The 27,827-nt window shown below is 52.1% G+C and overlaps 3 protein-coding genes across 4 annotated transcripts; 1 reads left to right on the forward strand and 2 right to left on the reverse strand.

The window, feature by feature from the left end:
- Positions 1–688: 688 nt before the first annotated feature.
- Positions 689–7,346, reverse strand: TMEM120A (transmembrane protein 120A). Its single transcript, XM_002193225.7, has 12 exons — positions 7,167–7,346; positions 5,255–5,373; positions 4,693–4,809; positions 4,221–4,280; positions 3,446–3,541; positions 3,112–3,201; positions 2,739–2,804; positions 2,555–2,616; positions 2,258–2,350; positions 2,017–2,081; positions 1,402–1,470; positions 689–1,313 (listed from the first exon to the last, which is right to left on the reverse strand). Exons 1-12 carry the CDS (start codon positions 7,239–7,241, stop codon positions 1,200–1,202), a joined length of 1,026 nt encoding a protein of 341 aa, XP_002193261.1. The 5' UTR covers positions 7,242–7,346; the 3' UTR covers positions 689–1,199.
- Positions 7,347–7,631: 285 nt separating this feature from the next.
- On the reverse strand, positions 7,632–18,243 carry STYXL1 (serine/threonine/tyrosine interacting like 1). Of its 2 annotated transcripts, XM_002193175.6 has the most exons (9): positions 18,079–18,243; positions 16,744–16,805; positions 16,174–16,303; positions 15,767–15,823; positions 14,728–14,873; positions 13,268–13,413; positions 12,126–12,220; positions 10,331–10,440; positions 7,972–8,251 (listed from the first exon to the last, which is right to left on the reverse strand). In XM_002193175.6, exons 1-9 carry the CDS (start codon positions 18,179–18,181, stop codon positions 8,120–8,122), a joined length of 981 nt encoding a protein of 326 aa, XP_002193211.2. In that variant the 5' UTR covers positions 18,182–18,243; the 3' UTR covers positions 7,972–8,119. The 2 variants fall into 2 exon arrangements, with proteins under 2 accessions (XP_030144136.2, XP_002193211.2); XM_030288276.4 differs by lacking the exon at positions 10,331–10,440 and having other exon boundaries at positions 7,632–8,251.
- A 43-nt stretch (positions 18,244–18,286) lies between these two features.
- On the forward strand, positions 18,287–27,578 carry MDH2 (malate dehydrogenase 2). The gene is given in 9 exon segments (NM_001245183.2): positions 18,287–18,477; positions 21,162–21,330; positions 22,076–22,159; positions 23,080–23,189; positions 23,704–23,829; positions 24,474–24,551; positions 25,656–25,755; positions 26,184–26,335; positions 27,276–27,578. Coding segments are annotated over 9 exon segments (1,017 nt in total). The 5' UTR covers positions 18,287–18,411; the 3' UTR covers positions 27,408–27,578.
- Positions 27,579–27,827: the final 249 nt, after the last annotated feature.

The following is a 27,827-nucleotide window of genomic DNA, read 5'->3' on the forward strand; positions in this document are numbered from 1 at the left end:
AGGCAGGAGGAGCAATGGATGAGAACCAGGAGGAAATCTGGGCATGTGGTGGCAGCTCTGGGTTTAGGCTGAGCTGGCAACAGCCCCTACCCTGAGTGCTGGGCTGTGGGAAGGGAGGGAGATGGCAGTGGGGGGCTCTGGACTGGGGTGCAGCCGTGCCCAACCTGCTCTTTGGTTCTTCCAGAGCTCCCGGTGCTGGTACAGCTGGTACAGGGCGTCTCTTTCCCCACCTCCAGGGACACTGAGGTTCTGCTGGCCTCCTTGGGTGGCAACAGCCTGTGCAGACTGGGGAACCCCTGCAGCTCAGGCTGATGGAGGGGCACAGGGAGATGACTTTTCATAAAATTATGGGCTCATTTAGGCTGGAAAACCTCTCCAAATCATTGAGTCCAATGACTACCAAAGCCACCACTCAACCACGTCCCCAGCTGCCACATCTACATGGCTTTTAAATCCCTGCAGGGATGGTGACTCCACAACTACCCTGGGCAGCCTCTGTCAGGGCTGAACAACCCTTTTTTGTGAAGTCATTTTCCTTAATATCTATCTAAAGCTCCCCTGGTGAAACCTGAGGCTGTTTGCTCTTGTCCTGCTGTGACAATTGTCCTATTGCCCCCCACCTCCACCCTCCTTTCAGGGAGGATTTGTCAGGACCCCCCTCCTGATGAACCAAAGCCGCAGAGCAGAGTGTGGGAGCTGTTCCCAGACTGTCCCGGTGGCCCGGGGCAGCTCCTTCCCTTTATTGTCACATCTGCAGCCTCAGGAGCTGCCAGCCCAGGGGCTGCTTGCACAGCCCCAGCTGTGCCTGGGGCAGGCTCCTGCTGCTCCCACCCCTTCCCTGCGGATTGAAGGCGAGGGAGGAGCCTTGGAGTCCCTGTCCCAGTGGGCTGGGGAGCATCAGCAGCCAGAGAAATCCCAGTGGAAGGAGGGGAGTGGCTGTCCCAAAGCATCCTGCCGTTTGGATGTGGGAGGCAGGCAGGGCAGGAGGTGCAGGGTGCTCCTGACTCCAGCTGAGTGACTCCAGCACGGATCCAGCCCCGTGGTGAGCACATGGACTGTCCAGGAGCAGCCCCAAGCTCTGTCCCACACCCTCCAAGGAATGGGATGGGACACCAGAGTCCGGACGGAATTGAGGAGATGGGGATATAGGGGATGGAGCCAGTGGGGAGAAACAGTCCAGGCCTCCACAGTGCCCCACTTCAGTTCTCCTTCGTGTCCTGGTTCTTGTTCTGAATCTTCTGGTGGACGACACGGAGGGTGGTGAAGAAGTTGCCCAGGAAGAGGATGGAGAAGGGGAGGCCGCACATGAGGACCTGTGGGAGGAGAGGAGAGGCCGGAGTCAGCAGGAGGGACCTGCCTGGGCCATCCATCCCCCCCCAGGGCACTCCAGGAGCTCCTTACCTGCCACTCCTTGCACTCGGGGTGCTGGAGCATGCGGAACAGCGTGATGGCGTTGTAGAGCTGCCAGAACTGCGGGGCAGAGGAGATTCAGGGCAGCTGCTGCTTTCAGGGGCTCAGCCCAGCTGCAAGCTCTGGGTATAAACCCCACACCGACCTTGTGTGGGGCAGTGAAACCCATCCAGCTCAGGGCCAGAAGACCCCACTGGGACACCCCCTTGTTTCAGGCCAGCCAGAGCCCAAGGGCCTCAGGAGGCCTCAGAGCAGCCTTTGGCCATCAGCTTCACTTATCTGACCGAGGAAGGACTCAATCATGTCAGCAGCAGCCCAAAGCTGGAGCTCAGAAGGGCCTTGGAAAGGTTTTGGAAGGGTTCTCCCCGCAGCACCCAGCAGAACCCCCCGGCTCCTCCCCATCTCACTTCCCCAGTTGTGGCTGCTTTGGAGAGAAAGGCTCAGCACTCGTTGGAAGCATTTCCCTGCCCCAGACATCCCATATCACTGTCTGTGGCAGCCTGTGGGGTCTGTGCCATGTCCAGGCCACCGAGCACAGCTGGGAATGTGGCACATCCCACTCCCAGCCCAGGCTCTGGCACCTTGCAAGGACTGGGGCAGCCTCACCTGCCCAAAGAAGAGGAAGGGGAGCAGGAACGTGAGGCCTCTCCACATCCAGGACTGGAAGCCCTCTGCAAAGGATGAAGGTTTCTGTGAGGAGCTTTGCTTTGACTTGTACCTCTTACTGTTCCTGCCACTGATAAAAGTGCCCTCAAATCAAAGTGTCACCATGTGTTCAGTAGAACTCACAGCTCCCAGGGAGCTGAGCACCAGCCTGAGATCACCAGCAAGGGGACATGCCACTCACCCACAGTCAGATCCATGTTGTGCCTCTCTCCCAGCGCTCGCAGCCGGTACAAGCACCCACTCTGGTAGTAATACTGCAGGAACTGCACAAAGCCTGCAGGGAGAGCATGGCTGCTGTCAGGAGCTGCCCAGGGATCCCCTTCCAGCCTCAGCATCATCCCACAAGGCCGAGGGAACTGCCAGGAGAGCTGAGAGCTGGGCAGCTGCAGCCAGGTCTCCATGTGCTGCAGAGCTCTGCAGGCACTCCCAGCACCTGGGGTCAGTCCCTCCCTGTCCCAGCACACGTGGCAGCACTTACTCTGGTACATGGAGAAGGAGAGAAACTGGTTCCTGAACATCTGGTACATGAGCCCATCTGGCCTGTGGAGAGACGGTGCTGGCTGGGGGACGTGGGGCTGGGAGGGGACAGCCAGCCCTGCCTGTCCCACAGCCCCTGTGGGCCCTTGGCCAGAGCTGCCATGGGACAGGGGACACAGACTTACCACGTCAGCATGACACCCGAGAGGAAGGTGGAGATGTAGTGATGGAAAACCCACCAGCCTTTGATCCTGGAGGGCAGACACAGAGAAGCACTGTCACGTCTGGAGGGTGAATCCAGAGCCAAAGGCAGCCTGGAGAGTGGAGCAGCCCAGCCCCAGCCACCCCACAGCTCCCAGAGCAGGACCCAGGGCCTCGGGCCTCGGGGCTGGGCAGCACCACGGCCCTTCCAGCTCCACCTTCCCGCGCCGCCTCCGCTCGGGAGGTTCCTCCTGCCCCGCTCCAGCTGCTCCCAGCAGGGTTTGCACACACCCTGAGTAGGAGGGAGCTGCTCCCCTGGGACGGGTCCCAGCCCCTCCCCAGGCCCAGGGCACTCACTTGGAGCCGTTGTTGATCAGGATGCTCTCGCGGATGGTGAGGGTGCAGTAGTACCACACCAGGAGGAAGTTAAAGACGGCGTCTGTCACCCTGGGTCACACAGAGCGGGGTGTAAAGGCACGTGCTGGGGGCACAGACACGGTGACAGCCCGTGGGACACCCACCCCCAAGGAAGGGACCCGCTCCCCACCGCCCACCATGGCCACCCCACCTCCAGGGCAGTGTCCAGATGCTTTACCAGGATCTCCTGTTCAGCTCTGGGTATTCCAGGATGGGAGAGAAGGGCAGGGGGGCTCTGGCAGGAGATCTCTGCCCAGCACCAAGCCAGACTCACCTGGAGTTGAGGAGGAACCGACAGGAGAAGGAGACAATGAGTAGGATGATGGTGAGGTAGAGCTTGAACTTCTCGTACTCATCTTTGTATGCAAACCTGCAGGGAAGCACAAGGACAGGCTTGGAGCAAGGGGCTGCTGGCAATCTGTGTCCTCCCATCCCATCTGGCTGGGTCATGTCCTTTTAGGAACCTCTGGGACACACTTGGGAAGAACCTTGCCTTGGGGGTGTTTCTGAGAGCAGAGCACATCAGGCTGTTCCACACAGCTGGGACACGTCTGAGCACCCCAAACCACCCCGTGGTGGGTGGCCCTGGTGGGGAAGATGGGCAGACTGGGATCTGCACACATCTCCAAGGGGAGGATTGGGGAACGGAGGGAGAGGGGAGTGGCTCCTGGCTGGGCAACTCTGGCAAGGGAAAGGCTCTAAGGAGCCAAAACCAACTTCTGGTGTTTCCCCAAGGGAAGAGGAGGGGACCAGCCACTGTCTGTCCTTCCTGGAAGCTCCTAATACAGTGGAAACACAGACATGGCTTCGGTGGAGGATCCCATTAACTCGTCAGAACTAATGGTCCATCCCAGCCCAGTGAGGGAATGTGAGGGGGAGCCAAGGATTTGGCCGATTCTTGGGAAGTGATGCAGAAAACAGCTCAGGAAGGGAATCTACAGCAGGAGAGCCAAGTGTCTTCCCCTGTCTGTCTGGGAGGAGCTGCTGTTCCTGGTGCCAAGGGGATCCCAAGCCAGGAAAATCAGAGGAGCAGCGAGGAGGGGCCGTACTTGGCCTGTTTGCTGAGCAGGGTCACGTTCACATTGCCGAGCACCAGACTCAGGTACAACCTGGGGAGAGAGCAGAGCATTAGCACAAGGACCTGCCTGTGGAGCTGTCCCCTCTTGTGCCACCAGTGGGGCCAGGGATGAGCCCCCAAGTGCTTCCACTCGGAGCTGGCAGGCACAAACCCTCTGGAATCCCCTCCCAGGGGCAGGGGGAGCACACACCCCATGTCCCACAGGCACTGGGGTGTTCACCAGGGCTTCTCTGGCCCAGCCACTGTGCAAGGGTGCGTGATGGCCTGAGCAGGCAGAGCAGTGAAGGGCAGCACTGCTGGCTCCTCTCCTTGGGGAGCCCCAGTGGAGCAGCACAGCTGTGACACTGCTGGGTGGAGGGTGACAGCTCAGGGGGCTGTGCCTGCAGCATTACAGCCACAGGGATGTGGAGGGTGCCCCAGCTGGAGCTGAGGTTCCTTCTCACCCGTTCTTCTTTGGCAGATAGGCCTCCATCTCAAAGAACACGTTCTGCCTCTCTTTAATCAGGCTCTGGGTCTCTTGGATGGATGTTTTCTGCTCGGGAGTCGCCTGGGCTTTGCATCTGGGGAGCAGACACAGGCACTGGCATCAGGAGAGCCTCTGGAACGTGACCAGCACGTGCTGGCACTCCACAAGGACTGACTGGGGCAAGGACACGCCAAGAACAGGGAAGGTGGGTGGGAGGCAAGTCCACAACTCCATCTGCAGGGCAAGCTCCCCTGTCAGGCCGTGATGTTGCTCAAGAGAAGAGAGCAGGGTGAGGCCAGATGGGTCTCTCACCCTGAGGAAGGATGGGGAGAGCTCTGTGCAGGAGGGGAGCAGTTCATGGTACCTGCAAAACCCTTACAAGCTCTGAACAGCAAACAGGGCCCAGGAAAGGGGGGCTGGGGAAGAACAGCCTCCCCACAGCCATGGCTACAGAGAAGTTTGCATTTGAGGCACGAGGGGAGCCCAGCAGCCCTGTCCTTGCTGCTCTCCCCTCCCGTGCTGTCACAGCACTGACTCACTTTCTGAGGGAGAGCGACAGCTCCTTCAGCCGCTTCTTCTGCCGGGCGATGGAGCTGGAGATCCCATCCTGCAGCTTGGTCAGCTCCTCGAGTTTCTGCTTGTACAGCCGGTGGTTGTCCTGGGAAGGAGAGACCAGCACGCATTAGAGCTGCCTGCCCAGACATCCCTGTCCTCGGACCCTCTGTGATGCTTTTGTTAAACAAATGTCCTTAATTTCACCTGTGCAGCTGCTGGGTGAGGAGGGGTGGCTGCAGAGGGCCAGGCGTGTTTGGGGACAGCCCAGCCCCAGTCCCAAGCAGGTTATCCAGAGGATGTTTCTGTATTTGGGACACCAATGACTGCACACAGCAGATAGAAAAAGCTTGGGAATAAACACTGTGTGGTACAACTGTGAAAGGTACCACAGTGGCTTTGAGTGCTGGGACAGGATGAGCAGCTCTTGGTCTCCCAGCTCATGGCTTTGGGGCTCCACCTGAGCAGGAAGGAGCCTGTCAGGGAGCTGCACAAAGGGGAAGGGCTCCCAGCAGGGCTGCAGCCACGTGCCCCGTAACCCAACCGCACCTGGATAAGGCTGGATGCATTTCTCCACTATTTTTAGTAGGGAAAGGGGAGAGCTGCTGGATCAATGCTGCTGCTTGTCCAGGTCAGCAGGAAAACAGCCTCACCTCGGCCGCAGCAGCCCGAGTGCCACCTCCAGCAGGAATTACACGCTGCTCACAACAACCCTTGGACTAGACCTTGGCATGAACAAGTTCTAACCTCTGTAGCTCTTATCAACCAGGTCTGGATCACCAGATCTCCAAAGTTGTTCCCAAAGGAGAAAGGTGAAACCGAGAGCAGAGGAGAGAAACCTTCTCCCCCTGGTGACAAGCAGCGGCAAGGAGGGAACGGATCCCAGATAGTCCCGGCTCCACAGCAGTGATTTATGTCCCTGATTTATCCGAGGACATTCCCTGCCTGACCATCAAGCTTTCCTGCTGCCATCTAGTCACCTCCCTCTGGCTCTGGAGTGAACTGTGAGCAAGTGGCTTTTGTGACAAGTCCTTTAGCCGTGCCAGCATCCGAGCAGCTGGGAGCCAGCCTGGATGAGGAGTCAGGGCAGGAGGAGGCGCCCGAAGGGAAGGGCCGGCGCTGAGTGGCTGCACTCAGGGCTCCAAGTGGGCGACTCGGGACATCCACGCAACCCCTATGGAGCAAGAGGAGGTTTCTCAAAGCCTCCCTTGCCCCAGATCTGAGCACAGCAGCGACGTGTCCGCAACAACATCCGCTTCAGCCCGCTCTGGGGAGGGAGGAGGGGGAAAGGGAACGGCTGCAGCTGCAGCCGGGTGACCTGAGCGACAGCAGGAGAAGGTTGGCCAACCTTTCCCTTGGGTGACCCTGTGTGAGCCGAACCCGGCCCACTCCTTCTCCGGCAGGCAGCGCCCTGGGGATTACACAAAGCAGGTGGAAGCACCTCTGACAGCGGTCACCTTCCTGGCACGGAGCCGCGGGCAGCCCCGGCGGCCGGGACGAGGCGTGCCGGGCTGAAGCGTGCGGGCATTCCGGGAGCCCCGGGCTCCGCTGGCCGCTTTCCCGGGTCTGACCGGCTGTCTCCGGGCTGCCCGAGCCGGGCTGAGAGCAGCGACAAGGAGTGAAACAGCATCTGCGCACCTCGGCCGAGCGTGCCACGCCAGGAAACCCGGGAGACCGGAGGTGTCCGCGGAGGGTTGGGTATCCCGCTCTTCCCGAGCCCCGCGCCCCGGCACAGCCTGGCACCGCCCTGGCCTGGACCCCGAGGGCTGGGACACGGGGGGAAAGCGGAGGGAGAGCCCGGCTGCCCGCCGTACCCGCCGGGGATGCTGCGGGGCACCCGCGGGGGATCTCCCAGCCCGGTGCCGGAGCGCTGCCCGGGGTGTCCGGGCCCGGTGGTACCTGGATGCGCTGGTAGCCGTCCTGCAGCTCCTCCCACTCGCGCAGGCACTCGGCGAGCGAGGCGCCCCAGGCCATGGCGGCGATGGCGGCGGACACCGGCCCGGCCCGGCCCGCGGCGACGGGCGGCGCTGCCCCGCTGGCCCCGCCGGCCCCGCTGGCCCCGCCGCCTTCCGGGCACGCCCCGGGGCGGAGCTCCCTTATCCCGCCCGGCCCTCCGGAGCGCGGCCCGGAAAAGGAGGAATTCCCGCGGATCCCGCAGCTCCCGGGGCGTGTCAGAAAGAGAAACCCAAACCCAAACCCAGCGCTACATCCCCAACACAGAGCTGCACAGCCAGGGAGGGATTTCTGTCGTGTTTTATTTTGTGATGTCAAAAACCAGAATTCTGTAAGAGAGAGGTGGGTACTGATTTAGGTACTGGTTTAGGTTTCGTGTGACAGCACCGAGGCTTTAAAAGCACCACCTCTGCCCAGAGGTGTGGCTGTAGGATTCAAATGGGAAGGGTGGATTTGTCACCAACGCAGCCAGTGAACCGTGCTGGCTGAGAAGGCGCTCCCAGGGCACAGGGGCTTCTAAACAGGGAAATTTTGCTGTCACCTCTCCGGGCTGCAAGTGGGCACTGTCAGATTCTAAATTTACTATTCCAGACCATGGATAACAAACCTTTACAGAGATAACCCTACTGACTGCCCCACAGCTGTGGTTACAATCCCCTTTGCTTACAAAAGAGTCGAGCTGTGGCTAATGGGCCACATCCTGCGGGACTTGCATTCCCCAAACTTCCACCTCCTCCAGCACAGGTGAGTTCCCCGGGAAGCTCCAGATCTTGACCCAAAATGACATGGAGCTAGAAAAAAGCTTTTCTATTACATTTGGGTCTTTTTTCACACAGCGTTCAAGTAACTTTGTCCCCAGAAAGGGGAGGGAAGTGGCTTTCCCCGCGGGATGTTCTCTGTCAGTAATTTGGTTCAGACACATCTGTGACTGGGAACCCATAGATTTGGGTTTCCCAGGCTGAGAGCTGCTCCACAAAGCCCCGGTGTGGTCTCATGTTCATTTTGCATTTCAGAAGGTATTTCCAAGCTCTCTGTAAACAGAAGGAAAGTAAAGAAGTGTTAGGAATTGAACAGAAGGTGACTCTTCAGCATTTTTATTAAGAAGCTACACTCCAGTCACCACAGCTTTGTATTTGCTCCCTGTGCTGGACAGCAAGAACCTGCAGAGAGGAGTTGGGTACCAAACTGGGGATGGGCTGGATCCAGATGTGGACCTGAGAGAAACCCGTCCCCTTCCTGCTCTGCTCTCCTGGACAGGAGGACAGCTCAGGCTGTTGTCACTACTGAGTGTTATTCCACTCTGATGGAGCAGTGAAATCCTAGATTTTCTACTCTAAAATGCTGTTCCTTCCACAGATGATGAGCACAGCAGTGAAGTATCAGCCATAAAGGTTATAAAGTAATATAGGTTATCATGTTTTTGGATTGGTGTGACCTGATGTGGCAGAGCAGTTATGACCTCGCAGTTATCCCACTGTATTAATTACAACCATCTTAATTATTTGTTAGCTCCAAGTAATCACTTAGAAACTCTGACACACACAGGGCAGATCCACCAGCATTACTGCAGCTCCCTCCCTGGCTTTTCCTGTCAGTGCTCATCTTCCTGCTTGTAAAAGAGTTTGCCCCCTGCACTTGGAGGGTTGCTTAAGGGAAATGAGACTAAAGGTCAGCCGATAGCGCTCCATTGGTTTGCTTTTCTAATCTTGCTGATTCTGCAGGCTCTGAGGCTGATATTCCAATATTTACTGCTCTGGGTTCACAGTGTGGGTGTCTCTGGTTCCCCTGGACTCAATAGATCTTCTCACATATTGCTCACTAATAGAATCAGGGGTTGCACGTCCCAGCTCTGCCTTGATTTTGCCTTGTTGGAAGCTTTTAAAGATCTTTGCCTGGATTGGCTGGAGGATCACACAGGAATCTGTTGCACTGCTTTTGTCTGCAAGAAACAAACTTGTCTGCCAGGGTAATCCCTCACGAAAGCTTTGCCCAGCCAACAGTGGGAAAGCACTGCCCTGTCAATATTTTCTTCTTTTTTTTGGTGTTTAGTAAAATCCTGAGCCCAACCTGTTGATGCCAACTGAGAGGAATGGCACGGCTCAGGCTTTGACTTTGCACTGCCATTGGAAACCCATTCTGTGATTCAGTGAGTGAGTGGCTGTTATCAGCCTGCAGGAGCAATCACATCCCTGCCAGTGCAGGGACTGAACCCTGCCTGAGTCCTGCTGGCACCCTCAGCTTCTAATTACCCACTGGCACACAGCCATGGAAAGAGCTTTACTCTTATGCTGGACATGTTTGCACAAAATCAATCACCTTATCAGATACAGACCCAGCTTTAGTGAGGTTTGGATCAATCCCTTCAAGCTCCCAAACTTTCCAAACAAGGGTGAGGTTTTTTAGGAGGTACCAGGAGATGCTGCCTGTGTGTTGTATGCAAAGGGAGAAAGGCCTGGCACCAGGGAGAGGCCACCAGGTTCTTGCACAGCCAGGTCATCCCCAGCCATCCTTCAGGAATTTCTTTCATTATTCAGAGCTATGGAACAACCTGTACTGGTCATCTGACCTGCACATCCCTCCTGGGTAAGTATTATCCCACTGCAGATTTCTGTACAGTGTCTATGGGAGGGGATTGCTTCTGGAGGAATAAGAAAGAATTTGGGAAGAAGTCAGTACTGAAGTCAATGGTAAATGAGAGCCGTGCAAACACTGGATTCTGAATTTCTCTAACACCATGGAGTTAAGAGATAGGATTAATTGCAGCAGCTTCCACTCTTTCCCTCAAATCCAGGAGATAAATACCATGTTCTGTATCCACAGCTTTGCTTTGCTAGCCCTTTAGTTAAGTAGGGAAAACAAAAATATCACAAGTTCTAGAGTAAGGATTCACAGATCCAAAATCACACCTAATCCACCTCCTTAATGCTCTAAAGAAGATGCAATCTCAAATAATATAATCAGTTGCACCATCAGGTGGATATTGTGCATGAAATCACAGAGAATGTCTTATTACTACAGTGATGGGGTTTTGGGAGGAGGAATGAAGTGCAGAGCCAGCTGCAGTGGGAGTGTGGCAGTGAAAAAAAAAAAAAATATATATATATACATACCTGCAGGGAAAAGCGGCAGGAGTGCATCAGATAGGCCATGGTGGCTGTGCTGCTCCTGCTGATCCCCAGGCTGGAGAACACCAGCACTGCTCCCACAGCCAGCTGAGCATCTGAGGCAAGAAATGCCAAGCACACATCAGTGAGCTGGGAAATGTGCTTCCCGTGGCAGTAATTTGGTGACAGCTGACAGGGGGGCTGCAGCCTGAGAGACAGGAGCCCTCAGGAGCCCTGACAGCAGCAGATGGGCACTGCCAGCTCCCATTTCTGTAAGCATTTGCCTTTCTTAAAAATCTACTGTTAAAACATGGCCTTGAAGAGCAGCACCAATGACAATGACCAGCCAGTGCTGCATTACACATCAGTGTCACCTTCACAGCAGGGATCTGAGAAATGGTCTTTCATGACCTATCAGCTGTGGTCAGCATCACAAACTCTCCCCATACTGGCCTAAAGGTATTGAATTTTTATTTTGCCTGAAATGTTGCATATTTCATTAATAACTTTTAAATTCTTTCTCTATTTATTTCTCTTTCTCTCTAGACAGAATGATGTTTTTAAAATATTAGCAACTGAACCCCAGAATTCATAGAGCAAAATGTTTTCTTTTAGTGCTGTCAAGATGTTTTGTTTGTTCTTTTTTTCCCAAGCACGAAGCCAGCATTTTAAAACTCATTTCTATTGTGAGATACTAGTTCTGTCTTAAGATCTGGGTAGAACTGGCTTCACTCCAAAATACACCTGGCATGAGGACATGCACACTCCTCTTGGAGTATGTGGAGAGCTTTAGTCTCATGTTCTGGTTTGAGTAATCTGCTCTCCACTGCCAAATAAACAGTTCCACTATCAGGTAAAACAGTGGAACACTTCCACAAGTGCACCTAATAGACTCTTGTAGTCTGGTTGGGAAACAGCCAAAAACCATGTGTGATGTCAGAAGGAAGCTTCTGAAACACTACTGGCAAAAAGCATGAGGCACAATGAAAGGCAGGTAAGTGAATGTCAGCATTCAGGTGCACCAAATAATGAAATTCAATTCAGGACTCCAAAACTGTATCCTCAAATGTTGTTCCTTTGTGTGCAGTTGTCAGGTCTGATATTGTACTTGGATTCAGCTCTGTGGGGACAGGGTGGTCTTTTGCTACTGGCTCTGTCCAGCACGGCTCAGCAGGGCCTTGGTCTGTGGCAGATGTAATCAATTTGATAAGCACAATAAAAGATAACAACACGGTTGGACAGCATCAGGATGGAGCTGCAGGAGCCTGAGCTGCAGGCACTGAGCTGCAGAGTGTGTTTTCTCCTGCCCTATCTGATGCAATCAGCTGAAGGCAGGTTCATGCTGTACAACCTGAAAGTCTTCCTGGGCCCTGCAGTGGGTCTGCACTGCAAATCACAAAGATTATCAATGCCTCGTGCTGAGTTCTCTCATGTGTGTCACACTCTGGCTCAAATAAAGCCCCCTTGGCTGAAGATTTGGGCTGGTGAGAGTCAAAGGGTTCTTGCAAAGGAGTAAGAGGGAACCCTGTGAAGCCCTGGTGGATTGCCTGCTGCAAAGCCTTTTCAGACTGGGTGGAAAGCTCCCTGTTATCAGAGTGAGGTATCCCTTAAAGTGAGCAGGGACAGCAGAGTCAGATGCCCTGTAAAATCTCCTCTCTGTCCATCAGGCTGGTTAGTGAGGCAGCTCTGGTATCCATCAGGCTGTGGGCTTGCTCACCCTCCTGTCTGGGCTTTCTGTCACTCCCATCTAAAATCCTACAGTGAGCAAGGGCTCAGGAATTCCTGATCAGGATCCACTCACCTATGAAATGAGAAATGGTGGGGAAGGAAGAAAAAAGATCTGCTTCAAGTGAATCGGGAACAGATACATGGAGGGATTTACCTTCTTCTGCCAACCTGGAAAAAGAGCACACAGACCACATGGAGCAGAGAAGCAGCCTTGACAACATACATTTGTTGGAGGCAAGGTGATAATTTTGTTTGCTGTTACACATGTGAGTTTATCATCACCATCATCATTAACATGATAAGGGATTTATTGTGGTGAGGCACAGAGATGCTTGTAATACAGAACCAGTTTAATCACTGATTTTCCATTTCAGTGGTACCAGTATTGATGCCTTAACCTACAGATAGATGACCTACAGAGAGAGAAATGAAAACAGATGAACTGAAAGCAGATGTGCTTTCACAGAGAGTGTGTCGGCTGTTTTGTGGACCCCCCCATTCAAGTGGTTTTCAATGGCAGCATCTCCTCCTTCCACAGACTCAGAACTTACAGGGTAAAAATTGATGAGGAATTTCCAAAATGTGGAAACATATAATGCAGAGGACATGTGAATATTACCCACAGTGCAGAGACATTCCTCTGGAGCCAAAGGCATGAGAAATGTCTGCTGGTGCACAGGTCTGGGGTGGGTAACTGGATTTGTGACTTTGTTTGGGTTACCACCTTGGGAAATGCCACTGGGTTTTTCATGTGGGAAGCTGCATTTCCAGCAAGGCCTGCAGACTGGGCTGTCTGGTCATGGACAGGGCAGGTAAGGAAGGAAGGCCAAAAATTTGACATATTGGTGACTGAGCTTTTGTAAAAATGTGTAAAAATGTAGATGTGCTGATAAGATTTTGCTCTGAAAGCTATTTAGAGATACAGGTTTTTCTTGAAGAGTGGCAGTATGTGATAGACTTGAAATACCAAGGGCTTCCCAGTCCTCCTCTTACCCAATTCACCTGTGGAGTGGTCAAGGGCTGCAGGACTGTGTTGCTGTTGTGCTAACTCTGGAGCAGAAGTTAGAAAACTGACCATGAAATGGAGCTGGAATCTGCACAGAGGTTTCCTTGGAAGGCCACAGGCACTGACTCCTCTGCCAGTAAACTCTGTGTCACCTCATTTTTTCACATCACAAACACTGGTGAGGGTGATCCTTGATCAGTTTAACTTACAGTGTTACAGGCTGTTCAGAGACGTTGACCAGTGCTTTGATCTTCAGATCTTTCTGAATTTGTTTGTCACTGGCCTGCTTGAAATTGCCCATATATAGCTTTGCAGGCAGTATTTCTACAGGGTATGGCTGGAAGGTGTCTAGTTCCTGCCAGAAAGAAATCACAGGCTCAGGTTAGAGAGTGTCTCTGCTCCCATTAGCTCGATAAGTTCTTAAACAGAAGTCATGTGAAGAGTTGAACAGGCACTTAGTCAGCTGCCCATGACATATTTTAGTGTAATGATTCATTCAATCACCTGGATTTGCTGTATTTGAAGCCTTTGCTAGTTTTACTGAGAATAATTAACAACCTCACTGTTGTTGTGGCATTATTGAAGCAAGTCCCAACTAAACAGGAGGTGGAACACATTCTTTCCGTTGTCTGGAGGGGCTGCAGCACAACAGATTAATTTGATGCTCTCCCTAGTTGCTGTTTGCAAGGCTAAATGAAATAATCTGCCACCTGCAGAGCTGCAGGTGCCCTGGAGTGGCACAGCACAAATCTGCAGCTGCATCCGGAGTCGGCAGCGTGGAGGCTGAGGAGGAAAACACACAAGCAGGCAACAGTGCCTCACATCCCTAAGGGGATGTGCCTTGGATACTGCCCCAGGAGCACAGAGGAGGAGTCTAACAAGTTAAAGCTGAAATTGAGAGGCAAGGAGGAGCTGAGTCTGAGGGGGAAGCTCAGCAGTGAATTACCCTTCACAGGGCAGCACAAAGCAAATCGATTTTCTCTCCTGTGCTGGAGCATCCACAGGTTAGCACCGTGTCATGGGCTGTTTCCTGGGAACCAGAGGGGAACAATGGGAACAAAATACACCTTGGAATGAAATGCTCTGTTGTCCAGTACCTTCTTCACCTGCCCTCCCTGTCCTAAATGTGCAGTAAAAGGGAATTGTTTCTCATAAACTAAATAGATTGATGTTTATAGGTGAAACCAAGCAATCAGGACACAGTGTTTGAGTGGATGGCTGTTTTCTTCCTGGGCCTATTGAAAGAAGGCACTTGTGACCCTTCCTAATGCAAAGACATGGATCACAGTGCTTGGTAGGAATTGTACTTCTGTTTGAAAACATTTGCTGTGTACTATGCCAGATAACCACGTGTGAGAGAGCAGCCTGCTTCCTGTCATCATCTGCTACTGTTTGTTCAGTTATCTGTGCTCTCCATAGGCCAGTTTTGGGGTTATCAGGGGAACATTCCGAGCTTGCTCCCATGGACTTCCATTCAGGCAATAGAAGAGGGAAAAGCGTGGCTGTAAAAAAATCAGTGGTGAGATTCAGAGCAAGCACAGTAACTCCAATTAATTCCTTTGCCTGAAATTACTGTGATACCAGGTTTGCAACACCATCTAACCTGAATTCACCAGCTATCATCAGGTGAATATTAACGTCATCTACCTGGAAATTAGTCTAATCTCACCTGAGGCATCCACAGTGTCTTGTGGCTCTTCAGGAAATGGTAACAAGCTGAAAAACGCCTGTACCCTCCCTTCAGCAGGAGCACGGGGTGGCGGGTGAACTGCTCCAAGTTTCTGGCATGGAGGAGGGCATCTCCTTCCCCACCATCTAAGGAGACAGAAGAGCTGTTTGCCTGGGCAGGCTCAGGGTCTCCATCTGCCTCCCTGACATCACAGCAAATCCCTTTTCATTCCAGCTAATGCTCTGGAGAAAACTGTTAAAAGCTCGACTTATTCTTTATTTTTTGCTGCAGGTCAGTTACAGGGGGTGCTGCTTTCCCCCTCTCATCCTGATGTTTTATTCCTCTCCTGGTTTCTTTTCTAGGACCAAATTTCTTTCCCTCTCCCCGTTTTTCTTTGGGAAATGCTTGTAATAACTTCCCATAATAGGAAAGTTTCATTTATTTAAATTTAATAATCTTAGTTTTATGGAGGTACTTTTCTTTAGTCTGCTTTAGGCAAACAGGGGAAAAAAGGAAGTGTTTTAATTAAATTCTTCACAAATGTTTAAACACTGCCCTCAGTGAAGTAGATTATGTGAGATGGCTGCTCCTCCTCCCAAGGAATCCATCCTGCTTCCCTCTAGCTATGTCTGCTTTAGAAACAGATCAGCACAATAGAAACCCAGTTCTGATTCTTCACACCTTCCCTCTGCTGCCTCACCCCGAGCATTTAGGAACCCACTTGCTTTATTCATTCCCCTTACTCCTCCACTATTTTTTCTTTAAAAAGTGATGTAAATCTTTGCTAAAACTCCTGTAGCCTTTGTAAATCTCAAACAAACAGAAGTGGTTCTTCTCACAGCAGAACTCCTTGCCAAAGGATGTGTGAAAGCCAAACACTTCCATGGTTCAAGGAAAACTGAACAATGCCATGGAAAAGTTTTCAGTACTTCACATATCTTGGTGAACTCCATCAAATCACCACCTCCATTAAAGGTAAATATTTTTAAATATCATTAAGTGAAAGCCTTTTGTGACCCTCAAAGAAGGAAGTACTCACTCTGGGAACACAAAGGATCTGAGCTGCTGATTTCGGTCTCTGAAGCAGTGCTGCTCCCTGCAAGGCAATTGTTGGACAAGCCAAATCTCAGGGAAATGTGGAAAAAAAAAAAAAAAAAACCCAAACAAAAACCAAACAAAAAAACCTCACTCTTCACACACAACAAGGAAATTCAGAGGATCATCCACAGATGGAAAACCAGGGCTGCCAGGATGCTTTGAAATAAAACCTGAATTTTTGAATCCTGAGAACATACACAACACAGTGAAAAAACAGAGGCAGAGCACAGTTTTTCACATCAAACTGGGAACATTTACATCTCTTCCAACAAGCTCATAAAATTAAATGAGGAATGGGAAGAATCTCTATACAGCAATGAGGTCTGGACTGACATGGGTAACACGTACCTGTGTCTTCCTCCTCCTCCTCCTCCTCCTCCTCCTCCTCCAAAAAGCCAGTGTCATGGTCATACACCACACAGAATCTGACATAGCTCAGCACCTCGGGATTCGGGATCACATACTCCCCTGCAGGACTCTACCAAAATCACAGAGCAATTCCATCAGGAGCACAGCTCCGCTCTTCTCTGATGGCATCAACACTCCTGACATCTTGCAAGTTAGAACTCTCTAGCTGTGTGTGGGTGGACAGGGCACTGGCAGCCCCGGTTAGGAGTCAGGAATGATGCAAATCCCGCTGATTGCTCCACCAGCGGCAGGGTGAGGATGCCAGCGCTGTCCTTGCGAGGCAAGGCTGCGCTGGGAGTTCTTGTGCAATGTTTTCCCTGCTATTCAGCCCCCGTGTGCCAATCCTTCGGGCTGCTGGAGCCACTTTTGTGACAGAATACATCCCCCCAGTGGCGGCCGCGGGGCAGGGCCGAGGCAGGGCAGGGGCTGGGACATTTCCCGTGGGTTTCAAACCACTTTGGGCTTCCTGCTAAATCCAGGCACGGTTCACACAGACAGCAACCCCCTCACCAGTTTAATCCTTTGGGCTGTAATAATGTGGCTCTCGTCGAATTCACACTGAGAACGGGCATCTGAATAAAAAACAAACAACCAAGACACAGCAATGTAAAGGCTTTTAAAGGCGGAATCTTCTTTGTGTTTTGTCTGTGGGAATTCAGGCATCACTCAAAGAAAGAGATGTGGAAATGTGGCACTTGTGGATATGGTTTAGGGGTGGTTTTTAGTGTTGTGGGGTCAGCTGCTGGACTGGATGAACTTGAAGGTCTTTTCCAACTTTGATGATTCTGTGATTTGTTTTTTTTTTAGAAACTGAGGCCTTCTGGTGTGGGCATAACAAACTGAGGGTTGCTGTGAGTCTGTGTGTAACACCAAGTGATAACCAGCACTGTTAGTCCTGAGCCAGGTGTGCTCCTGCAGCATTGCCAGCCTCAGTCCTGTGCTCTGCCCTGTGCCTGCTCTGCCTCTGCTGCTCCAGACTGGGCAGAGGGGCACTGGAAAGACCCCAACCCCACTCCCAAACTGCCTAACTCCCTCACCAAAACATTTCATGGCATTGCAATACCATGCACCCTTCTGGGGGTAATGGCACTGTGCAAAATGGAAGTGGTTATCAGGAATCTTTGTGTAATGGTTGAGAAATCTAGTCCAGCTCTAAAACCTCTGGGAGCAGCAGGGGAGAGTGTGTATCCATGGGACTGATGAGAGCAGGGAGAGCTGAGCATGAGGAAAGCCAAAGCAGCACCAGCTCACAGCACCTAAAACGGGATGGGAGGAAGATCCCTAGTGGCAGGCCCCAGAAATGAGGAGAAGTGATGTGTGTGCCCTTCCTCACAAGCCCTGTTGGCTCAGGATATCTGCCTGGGCTGAGCACAGTGCCTGGCTGCAGGCAGGGGCAGGGACAGGAAAAGCAGGCAGGGGAAGCGGCAGGCAGGAACAGGGACAAGAGCAGGCAGGAACAGGAGCAGGAGCAAGAGCAGGCAGGAACAGGGACAGGAGCTGGCAGGAACAGGGACAGGAGCTGGCAGGAACAGGGACAAGAGCAGGCAGGAACAGGAGCAGGAGCAGGCAGGAGCAGGAAGGAACAGGAGCAGGAGCAGACAGGAACAGGAGCAAGAGCTGGCAGGAACAGGGGCAGGCAGGAACAGGGACAGGAGCAGGAGCAGACAGGGACAGGGACAGGGACAGGGACAGCAGGGGCAGAGGCAGGCAGGGACAGGGGCAGAGGCAGGCAGGGACAGGGACAGGAGCAGGCAGAAACAGGGGCAGGGACAGGGACAGCAGCAGCAGGAGCAGACAGGGACAGGGACAGGGGCAGGCAGGGCCAGGCCTGTGCCGCGGCCTCACCCAGCAGGCACAGGTAGTTGTGCTCCGCCAGCCGCGATCTCCACCGGTACTGGTTGATGATGTTGTAGAGCTGTCGGGGCTCGCAGAACATCACCCCCGCCATCCCCCCCGCCCGCTGTCGCCGACTATCGCGACACAGCGCTGCGCCCGCCCCGCCCGCCGGTCTCCACGGTTACCTCAGGCGCGCTCTCGCGAGACTTTCCCCGCCCCCTTCCCGCCGCGGGCGGCAGTCTCGCGAGAGCGGCGCGGCGCAGGCCCTGGAGGTCGTTGGAGTCACCGCCGCTCCCCGTGCCCGCAGCGCCCGCCGTGCCCGCCGTGCCCGCCATGCCCGCCATGCTGTCCCGCCTCAGCACCGCCACCGCCGCCGCCCTGCGCCGCGGCATCGCCACCTCCGCACAGGTACACCGCCCGACAGCCGCCGCCGCGCCCCGGCGGGGGGCCCCGCGCTTCCTCCTCCGCTCTGGCGCTGCTGCGGAGCTCGGGGGGAAGGCGGGGAGGAGCCCCGGTGCTGCCCGGTGAGCGGGCTGTGGAGCACAGGCGCTGCCCGCTGAAGGGGTGCAGGGCGGGGGTGCCGGCCTGGTTGTTCTCCGTTCTGGGCCTGCAGGGCCGGCGTTGGACATAGTTCTTCTTCCGGGGCTTCGGGGCTCGGGGGGAGCCCGGAGCCCTGCTCGGAGCGGGGCTGGGATGGAGCCCGGAGCCCTGCTCGGAGCGGGGCTGGGATGGAGCTCGGAGCGGGGCTGGGATGGAGCCCGGAGCCCTGCTCGGAGCGGGGCTGGGATGGAGCTCGGAGCGGGGCTGGGATGGAGCCCGGAGCCCTGCTCGGAGCGGGGCTGGGATGGAGCTCGGAGCGGGGCTGGGATGGAGCCCGGAGCCCTCCTCGGAGCGGGGCTGGGATGGAGCTCGGAGCGGGGCTGGGATGGAGCCCGGAGCCCTGCTCGGAGCGGGGCTGGGATGGAGCCCGGAGCCCTCCTCGGAGCGGGGCTGGGATGGAGCCCGGAGCCCTGCTCGGAGCGGGGCTGGGATGGAGCCCGGAGCGGGGCTGGGATGGAGCTCGGAGCGGGGCTGGGATGGAGCCCGGAGACCTGCTCGGAGCGGGGCTGGGATGGAGCCCGGAGCCCTGCTCGGAGCGGGGCTGGGATGGAGCCCGGAGCTCTCCTCGGAGCGGGGCTGGGATGGAGCCCGGAGCCCTGCTCGGAGCGGGGCTGGGATGGAGCCCGGAGACCTGCTCGGAGCGGGGCTGGGATGGAGCCCGGAGCCCTGCTCGGAGCGGGGCTGGGATGGAGCCCGGAGCGGGGCTGGGATGGAGCCCGGAGCTCTCCTCGGAGCGGGGCTGGGATGGAGCTCGGAGCGGGCCTGGGATGGAGCCCGGAGCCCTCCTCGGAGCGGGGCTGGGATGGAGCCCGGAGCTCTCCTCGGAGCGGGGCTCGGGGCTCGGGTACAGCCCGGGGAGGGCTCCATATCCCCGCTCAGGTGCTGCGGGTCCGGGAAGGAGCGTGGGGTCTCCACGAGGGGACTGTGGAGCCCGGGAGCTCCGCAGTGAGGGGCTGCAGGGCTCGGGTGGAGCCTGGAGCTCCTCGGAGCGGGGCGGGGAGGTTGTGGAGCGTGGCTCGGGGGTCTCGGTGCTGGATGTGCCGGGCTGGGCCCGGTGGCAGCACCGTGGCTCGGGGGTCTCAGCCCAGCAGGTCCCACCCTGCTGCAGCCAGGCTGCGAGTGTGAGAACTCTGTATGAACTCCCTCTCTCTGATGGTGTGCAGAGGGGGATGGGTTTGCTGCTTCCTCCTTCTAGTGCAAAAATGCCCCTGCGTTCGGGAGGTGTTAAGAACTAAAGCTGGTGGTTGGTTCAGCAGTAATCCCTCGTGTGCCAAAATCCACTGTGCTGGCTCCAGACCACTGCTGCTGCGGCTGCTCGGGTATAGATTGACCTCTATCCAGTGTTAATAGACCCGGTGGGATGTAAAAGACTGATTATCGCAGCTGTAAATATGTGTGGTATAGGAGAGCCTTGTCTAAGTCCTTTCATGGAAACTGTATTTATTAGCAGTGAGATTTTGACCCCACCGTGTCAGCTCAGTCACAAATGGGGCTCAGCAGTGACTCATGCCAGACTTTGCTTCCTCTTACAGAGTTTTATGCAAAATTATATTCGTTACCATTGCAAGGAAACTGGGCTGAGGTTTATCTGGTTCGGTTCTTGGGTAGATTATTTCCTGTCATAGCACAGTAATTAAGCTGTTCGTGAGGGGATCTGGAGCTATTATGGCTTTTATCTGGTAAGATTGTGATAAAGAATGGCTTTCTCAGCAGTAATTGCTCCTTACATCTCCACAGTAGTTTTCCATCACTTTGGCAATGTTGTAGTTTAAAGTTTTTCTGGCCCCTGGAAGGAGCTTTCCTCTTGTGGAGCAGCACTTCGCAAACAGGCATTTGTGAGAGAAATTACACCCTGCCAGTCAGTACCTCAGTGAGGATAAAATTGGTCCATGGGGCAGCCAAGCAGAGTTGATTTTACTTGATTCTCCAACCACATGATCAAAGCTAGAAAGTGTTGTCACTTAATATTCTCAGTCCTCAATCTGCAGGTGCTATTTTGGATTTATAACAGGTGTAAACATTTTCTTCACATATATGCAGTGGTTATTGCATTTCTTGTAGTTTGTTAAATGTGTTGATTTGCCAAATGGAAGGCATTTTTTTTGATACTGGCAATGTAAACTGGAAAAACTGCAAACTAGATTGATTCTAAAGCAGGCCTGGCCCACAGAGTGGCAGGTATTAGTCTCAGGCAGGCATTTGTATTAGGAGAAGGGTGGTGGTCCCTTGGGTTCCTTTGCCCTAGCTTTGCTTCCCTTTTGAGCTTCAGATCACAGGTAACCATTTCTGCCAACTTGTCCTACCAATAAACCTGAAGGATCTCTGGGAGGGTCATTTTCTCTGGGCTTAGACTATGGAGTTTGCACAGTGCTTGGTAAAAAAAATGAGGAACAGAGCTAAAAGTACAGAAAGTGGTGAAATCCCCAAGGTCACTGGTGTGGGGGTGACTGCCAGAACAGCTCTGCAACGTGTCTGTTGTCTGTTTTGCACAGAACAATGCCAAGGTGGCAGTGCTGGGGGCCTCGGGGGGCATTGGGCAGCCCCTGTCCCTGCTGCTGAAGAACAGCCCTCTGGTCAGCAAGCTCAGCCTCTACGACATCGCTCACACTCCGGGCGTGGCAGCCGACCTCAGCCACATCGAGACCAGAGCCAATGTCAAAGGTACCCTGGGAATGGCCTCACTTCCAAAGGGATCCTCCCACAGGGGTGGCTCTGACCCTGGATGCCCATTGCTTGTGAGGGGAAAGCTTCACCCGCTGATCCTGAAGCCCAGTATCAATTTAAGTAGCTTTTTCCTCAAGCAGTGAATGATTAATTAAGGTTTAGCTGATTAGATTGACGTGTATGGAGATAAATATGGGCTGTGGTTGCATTGTTGAAGGGAAATTTGTGACATCTGGCAGGAACCATTCAGTGAAGTTATCTCAGAGTGTTGAATTTAAAAGTTTGACTAGAAATGGGTTTAACACTCCCTAGGTGTCCACATGAATTCCATGTGCTTCTTTTCTCTTAGATTCTGATGAAATCAAAACTTAATCTGCTCATCTTTCTTTTATCTGAAGATGACTAAAAGGTGACATTTGTACATGAATGTGCCAGTCTGCAGTTCTTTGGGGGCATTGACTCTAGTGCCAAGGCTTTTGGAGAGTAAATACACATAGCAGGAGGAACTAAGAGTTTGGAAACAGGTGAATGTGAGATTCTCACCATTCTCATTCTGTAAGTTTTGAAACAAGGATAAAACATCAAATGGTATCCATCCATAATTGTGTTCCTTTGCTTTTCAACATTATGAAGGTTAAATTTTAAAAAAGGCTTGGATGCCTCTGGGCATGATTTTATACTTCAAAGTGTCAGCTATTTAATAACTGTCAAAACCATAATGCCTGAATGTCTTCCATTTCAGGCTTCATGGGACCTGAGCAGTTGCCAGAATGTCTGAAGGGCTGTGATGTTGTTGTTATTCCAGCAGGAGTCCCAAGAAAACCAGGTAGGTTCTTTGTTGGAAAGCCCCAGGGCTGCTTTGAAGTGGATCTCTGCAGTTCTGCTGCTCAGAGCTGTGTTTGTCGGGGTGTAAGTGGTCTGTTCATGCCCCTGCCCCAGAGCTCCTTGTGGTACCAGGAGCTCATTCAGCCTCTCTTACACTGCTAAATTGATTTCTGGGGTTCCCACTCAGGCCTGAGCTGCAAAGGCTTTTCATGCAAGTGATCCTAAACCTCCCTTAGTGTTTCTTGTCCCAGATCAATGCTCAAGGAATAAAAACTGGTTCTTTGTTTCATTTCTCAGCAGAAGAGAAATAACCCATTTTGTTTTGTGTCAATTGTACAGCAACTTCTTGGGGCATCTCCAAATAAATGTTGTTAAGCCTTCCTAGAATGTCTCTGACCTGCTCCATTTCCACTCTATTTTCCAATATCCTATTAGGAACATAACAAAATTCTGGACTTTAATGCCTAGCTCTTCCTAAATATTAATTTTTTATGGTTAAAGTAGTTGCTGCAATAGAAATGGGGGGGTGGCACTTACACAACCAGCAATATTTTGCACACAGCGGTTGTCATTTAAACTGTAGTTGTGGAAGTGACTTAAAAGAGGGAGGAAAATTCATCTTGGGAGCAGCTGTGCTGCTCTGAGCACCACTGGGCTGTGTGCTCACAGTGTTCTTCAGGCAGCCTCAGGTCTGACAATGGGCACTTGGGCTGGTTTTTCCTGGGAAGGGCTGATCTCTTTATTGGTGAGAGGAGTTACCTGTGGAGCCAATTCATGCTGCAGCTGGAGAATTTGTTCGTGGTCTGTGAAACCAGAAGCTGATGTGTGTCTGTGCAGAGCAGAATATTGGATTTTGGCTGGATTTTCTGCCTGTGATGGTAACTGGGGGTAACTTAGAATCCTGCCCTGGCTGTGTTTTAGGTATGACCCGTGACGACCTGTTCAACACCAATGCCAGCATTGTTGCCTCTTTGACAACTGCCTGTGCAAAGCACTGTCCAGAAGCCATGATCTGTATCATTTCTAACCCAGTAAGTGTTTTCTGAAGACCTTAGAATGTAGAGGAAAAACTCACCAAGTTCAGATACTAGAGTAATCCAAATTCTTACTAATTTTGACCAGTATCTTTAAAGTCTGTGGTGTATTTGCAGAAAAGCCTGGTTCTACTAACCCATTTTTCTTGGCTGTATTTAATTCAGAGAAAACTTGGATGTAAAAGTGCTTAATATCTCCAAGTCTGTGTGACTGATTATAATGCAAGCTGGTGTATTAGCTGGGATAAAAACCTTAGCTCACTCAGGGAGGAGCCTTTGTAATGGGAATGAAAAAATTCATTGTCTTAATGGTTATTTAAAATTAATGATTTTTATTCTTGCCTGACTGTAAATTGCTCTTCAATTTAGACATTAAAGTAATTGGCTACAGTTGATTCCAAATTGGAAGTATAGTTCAGGTTGTTAATTGGCCTGTTAAGTTCATGAATTGGCTTCATTATTAAACTGCTTAAACTGCTTTTAATCAGTACTTCCTTCTTCTTGCTTGTAGGTAAATTCAACCATCCCAATAACTTCAGAAGTCTTCAAGAAGCACGGTGTGTATAATCCCAACAAAATCTTTGGTGTTACAACACTGGACATCGTCAGAGCGAATACTTTTGTGGCTGAACTAAAGGCAGGTCATGGTTAACATGCAGGGGGAGGGATACTGCATGGGATGCTTTGATCATCAGATCTATAAAGAAGTGCTTCCAAAATCACTGCAGAGAGCCAAAGGAGCTCAGATTTCTGTGCAGCTAGAGGCAAAGGCAGTGATTCCCTGTCTCCCTTATTTAGAGGAGCCTGAAGATAAGGTTTCTTGCAAAATGTGGTTCAAGAGACTTTGACCTTTCCTTTTCATAGCTGTGCCCTACAAGGGAGCTGCGTGTTGGCCTTAATTCCTTTGGCATTCCCAACCCTGCCATGCAGCCAGAGGAGAGGCTTGAGTTGTGCTGTGTGTTTGCAAGTCAAACTCTGTGCTGTGTGTCACAGGATACTCTGCAAAGTATCAGGAGCTGTAACAGGTTACTGCTCTTAATAACCCTGGTGGTGTTTATGTTGTGCTGCTCTTTATCCAGCCCTGCAGTAATAATATCCTGTAACTGTATGAAGTGATCAGGGTAACCCAGAGTTCTGCTCTGTAGATGTGGCTTTGTCCCTGGAGTGCAGCTGCCTCTGGAACTCCTCCCTGTGTGTCCTGATGTCCAGGGCAGAGGGTGAAGTCACTTGTTTTTCTTGCTCATGTGCTTCAGAAGCTGGAAAGTTTCATGTTTCCTTTAGGGCTTGGATCCAGCTCGAGTAACTGTTCCAGTTATTGGTGGCCATGCTGGGAAGACCATCATCCCTCTGATCTCTCAGGTGAGTCAGGGAGACAGCTGTGTGTGGCAGCACACACATCAGCATGTTAGGGTTGATATAAAGTGCCATTGTGATGGCAGGAAATGTGCTAGGATAGAGCACAGAGAGTCTTCCCTGCTCTCATGGCTGCTTTCCTTCTTGGGTGGGCTGCAGGATGGGCTGGAAGGCAACAATCTAAATCTGAACCCTCTGGGCAGTAATTCCAGCTTTCCTCTGAAGGAGTTTAGGATAAGAACTGAGGGGTAGCATTGGTGTTTAGGTGTCCTGGCTCTGTTTGTGACAGGTATCTCATGACAGGAATACGTGGCTTCAGGAGAAAAATTGAATTGATTTTGCCATGATGGAGTGGAAACCCCACTTGAAGCTCAAGCACTGAAAGGCACTGTCAGGCTGTGCAGGGAGGCCTGTTCCAGCCATGACTGGCAGTCTGGCCCTTCAGCCAGGCTGAAATGCAGTTCTAAAGCAGGTGCAGCCTCGTGGGGAGATGCTGGGATGTGGCCAAGGAGCACTCTGTAACAAAGGCAGAAAAGCTGTGTCCTAAGTGGGGAATAAAGTATCCTTTACAGAAGGATTCTCTTGGGAATAAGAGCCAGGGCCTTGGAGCAGCTGAATGCAGAGTGCTGCTTTAGTTAAACAGTCCCTTGGGACAGACACAACTGTGCTTAAGTGTACTGGTGTAGCTGTATCTGAAGGTTCAGTGAATTCCTGAACACTCCTGGGAAACTGGATCTGTCATAAGGCTCAACTTCCATAGTGCCACAGTGACCCAAATATTTACCAGATGACTTTCTGAACATTCCTAATGCTTGGAAGGGTATCTGTAGTGTGCAGGACTGCACAGCAGTGAGGAGCCATGGCAAGCCCTGTGGTTTGTCCCTCAGGAAGCCGGGCATGGCTGGGTTCCTGTTCCAGGCCATGCACTAACCCCAGCTCTGATGGCTTTTGCCTTTGGTCAGTGTCACACAAGCTGTGAGCTGGGGAAACCCATTTTGCCCAGTTGAGAGCTGTTGGTAACATCTGCAGTGGTACAAAAAGTATTGTGTGCTTTATGCTGAATCTGAAAGGGTTCTTGTACTGGTATTAACTTCTTTTTTTCCCATCCAGTGCACACCAAAAGTGGAGTTTCCTCAGGATCAGCTGGAGAAGCTTACAGCAAGAATTCAAGAAGCTGGGACTGAAGTTGTCCAAGCTAAAGCAGGAGCAGGTGGGTTCTTGAATAAAGCTCCCAAGTAATTCTTGTTGACTGTCTGTAGGGCTGCACTCCTCTGCAGTTTAATCTTATTTACAGGTTATGAATTGCTGATTGTCAACCTCACTGCTCTCCTCTGTCAGCTGCTGCCCGGGCTGTGCTACTAGAAACAGCTCAGTATCTAAGACTAAATATTAACTGATCCCACCCCATCTATGCTTTAAAATAATCTCTGTCAAATTAAGCTGTTTTTTTTATAAATCTGGTTAATAGATACATGTAGCTGGCCAAAAGCTGCTGCTTTATCTAACTGGCCATGAGGTTGAAGTCAAAAACACTGCATTATTACTGCTCTGACAACACACTGGTATGGAAACCTTTGATGCTAAAGGAAGTATCAAATTTCAACGTGATCTGTTCTGAAAGTGGTTTAACTCTTCCAGGATCTGCCACCTTGTCCATGGCCTATGCTGGTGCTCGATTTGTGTTCTCCCTGTTGGATGCCATGAGTGGAAAGCAGGGGGTTGTTGAGTGTGCCTTTGTTCGATCGGACGTGACAGAGGTCCCATACTTCTCTACACCTCTGCAGCTGGGGGTATGTACAAACACAACCTTATACAGCAGCTACTGGCTGTGTGTGTGGGTTTTACTCAAGGTTTCAGTTGAGCTGAGTGCCTGCTATTGCTGGAGTTTACAGCTGGTGTGCCTTTAAGAGTCTGCCGTATTTGGGTGTGGTACTTAGGCACATAGCTCAGCTTGACAAGGATGCTGCTGCTTTTATCTGCTCTTAGACTGCAGGTCACTGAGTAACCAGAGGTTCAGACTTGGCTTAAGAGGTCACATTTGCCTCAAGTCAGGCCTGTTTACTCTGGGCTTTCATATGATTAAACAGAGTCAGCAATCCTGTCTCCTCAGCTTGATCTGCTACAAGCAAATCCTCAGAAACTGAGGCACATGGGAAGCTACAGCATGGATTAGGATTAATAGCCTGTTTCAGAACCTCTGCTGAACTCTGAAAGCAGTGTTCCTTTCGTCACCCATACCCTGGGGGAGTGGAAAACTGATGCTGCAGCCCTGTCATGGCTGCTGGGATGCAAAGGGTGGTGTTTGCTGTCTTAGGGGCAGGCTGGTGAAGGGATGGAAGCAGAGGGATATTAAGAGAGAATGTAGACATCTTGAATACCTGGGAGTGCCACTGTGAGGCAGTTTGAGATGGCAAGCAGAGGAGATCTCTTGCCTGATGGTGGGTGTGGAGTTAGGAAGGATCAGTTGGTGTCAGTCTCCTCTTGAAGGAGCTGCTGGGTTGGCTTCTGGTTTCACACGTGTGAGCAGCAGATGAGAAGTTTGTCAGGGCTCTAGAAGGTGCCACAGATAGTAAGAGGCTTCTTTCCAGGAAGCAAGCACAGGGTTGGCAGACTGGAGATGACACAGGTGCCAGGCTGGGTCTCTGTCTCAGCTGGATAATACTTGGAGCTGTTAAGCTACTCTTTAGGTCATTCGATGAATGGTTAATCCTTAAATCCTCTTTCCCTCAGAAAAAAGGAATTGAGAAGAACCTGGGCCTTGGCAAGCTCTCCCCTTTTGAAGAGAAGATGGTTGCTGCTGCCTTGCCTGAGCTGAAGGGTTCTATTAAGAAAGGAGAGGAATTTGCAAAGAACTTCAAGTGAAGACTTGACGACGGAGAGGAATTAACTTCCTTAATTTATTAAGGCATCATGTCACTTTTTGACTTCTGATTCAAAGCTCATGCTTTGGTTGAAGTCTGTCTGTATTAGCTTGATGCTTATTGCCAGTGCAGAGTCTAATCATCAATAAAACAGCCTCATTTTTTCAGTGTACCATGTGGAGTTGTCCTGATGTGCTTGTCCTTTGGAAGGTGGAGGCTTTAGTTCTCCAAGAGGGGATTGGTTTCAGCAGGGATGAAATAGCCTTGGAATGGGGGGTGACTGATTACTCCCAACTCTGCTGCTGCCTGGGTTTGGGCTCCTTGTTCAGCACAGCCACTGGGAGCCAGGTGACCAGATCAGGATGGGTATAGAGGCTGCCCAAGGGATAACTGAGTGAAATGATCCAAAAGGTGTTTTTTC

The sequence above is a fragment of the Taeniopygia guttata genome, chromosome 19, assembly GCF_048771995.1.
Source record: "Taeniopygia guttata chromosome 19, bTaeGut7.mat, whole genome shotgun sequence".
In the NCBI taxonomy this organism is placed as follows: Eukaryota; Metazoa; Chordata; class Aves; order Passeriformes; family Estrildidae; genus Taeniopygia; species Taeniopygia guttata.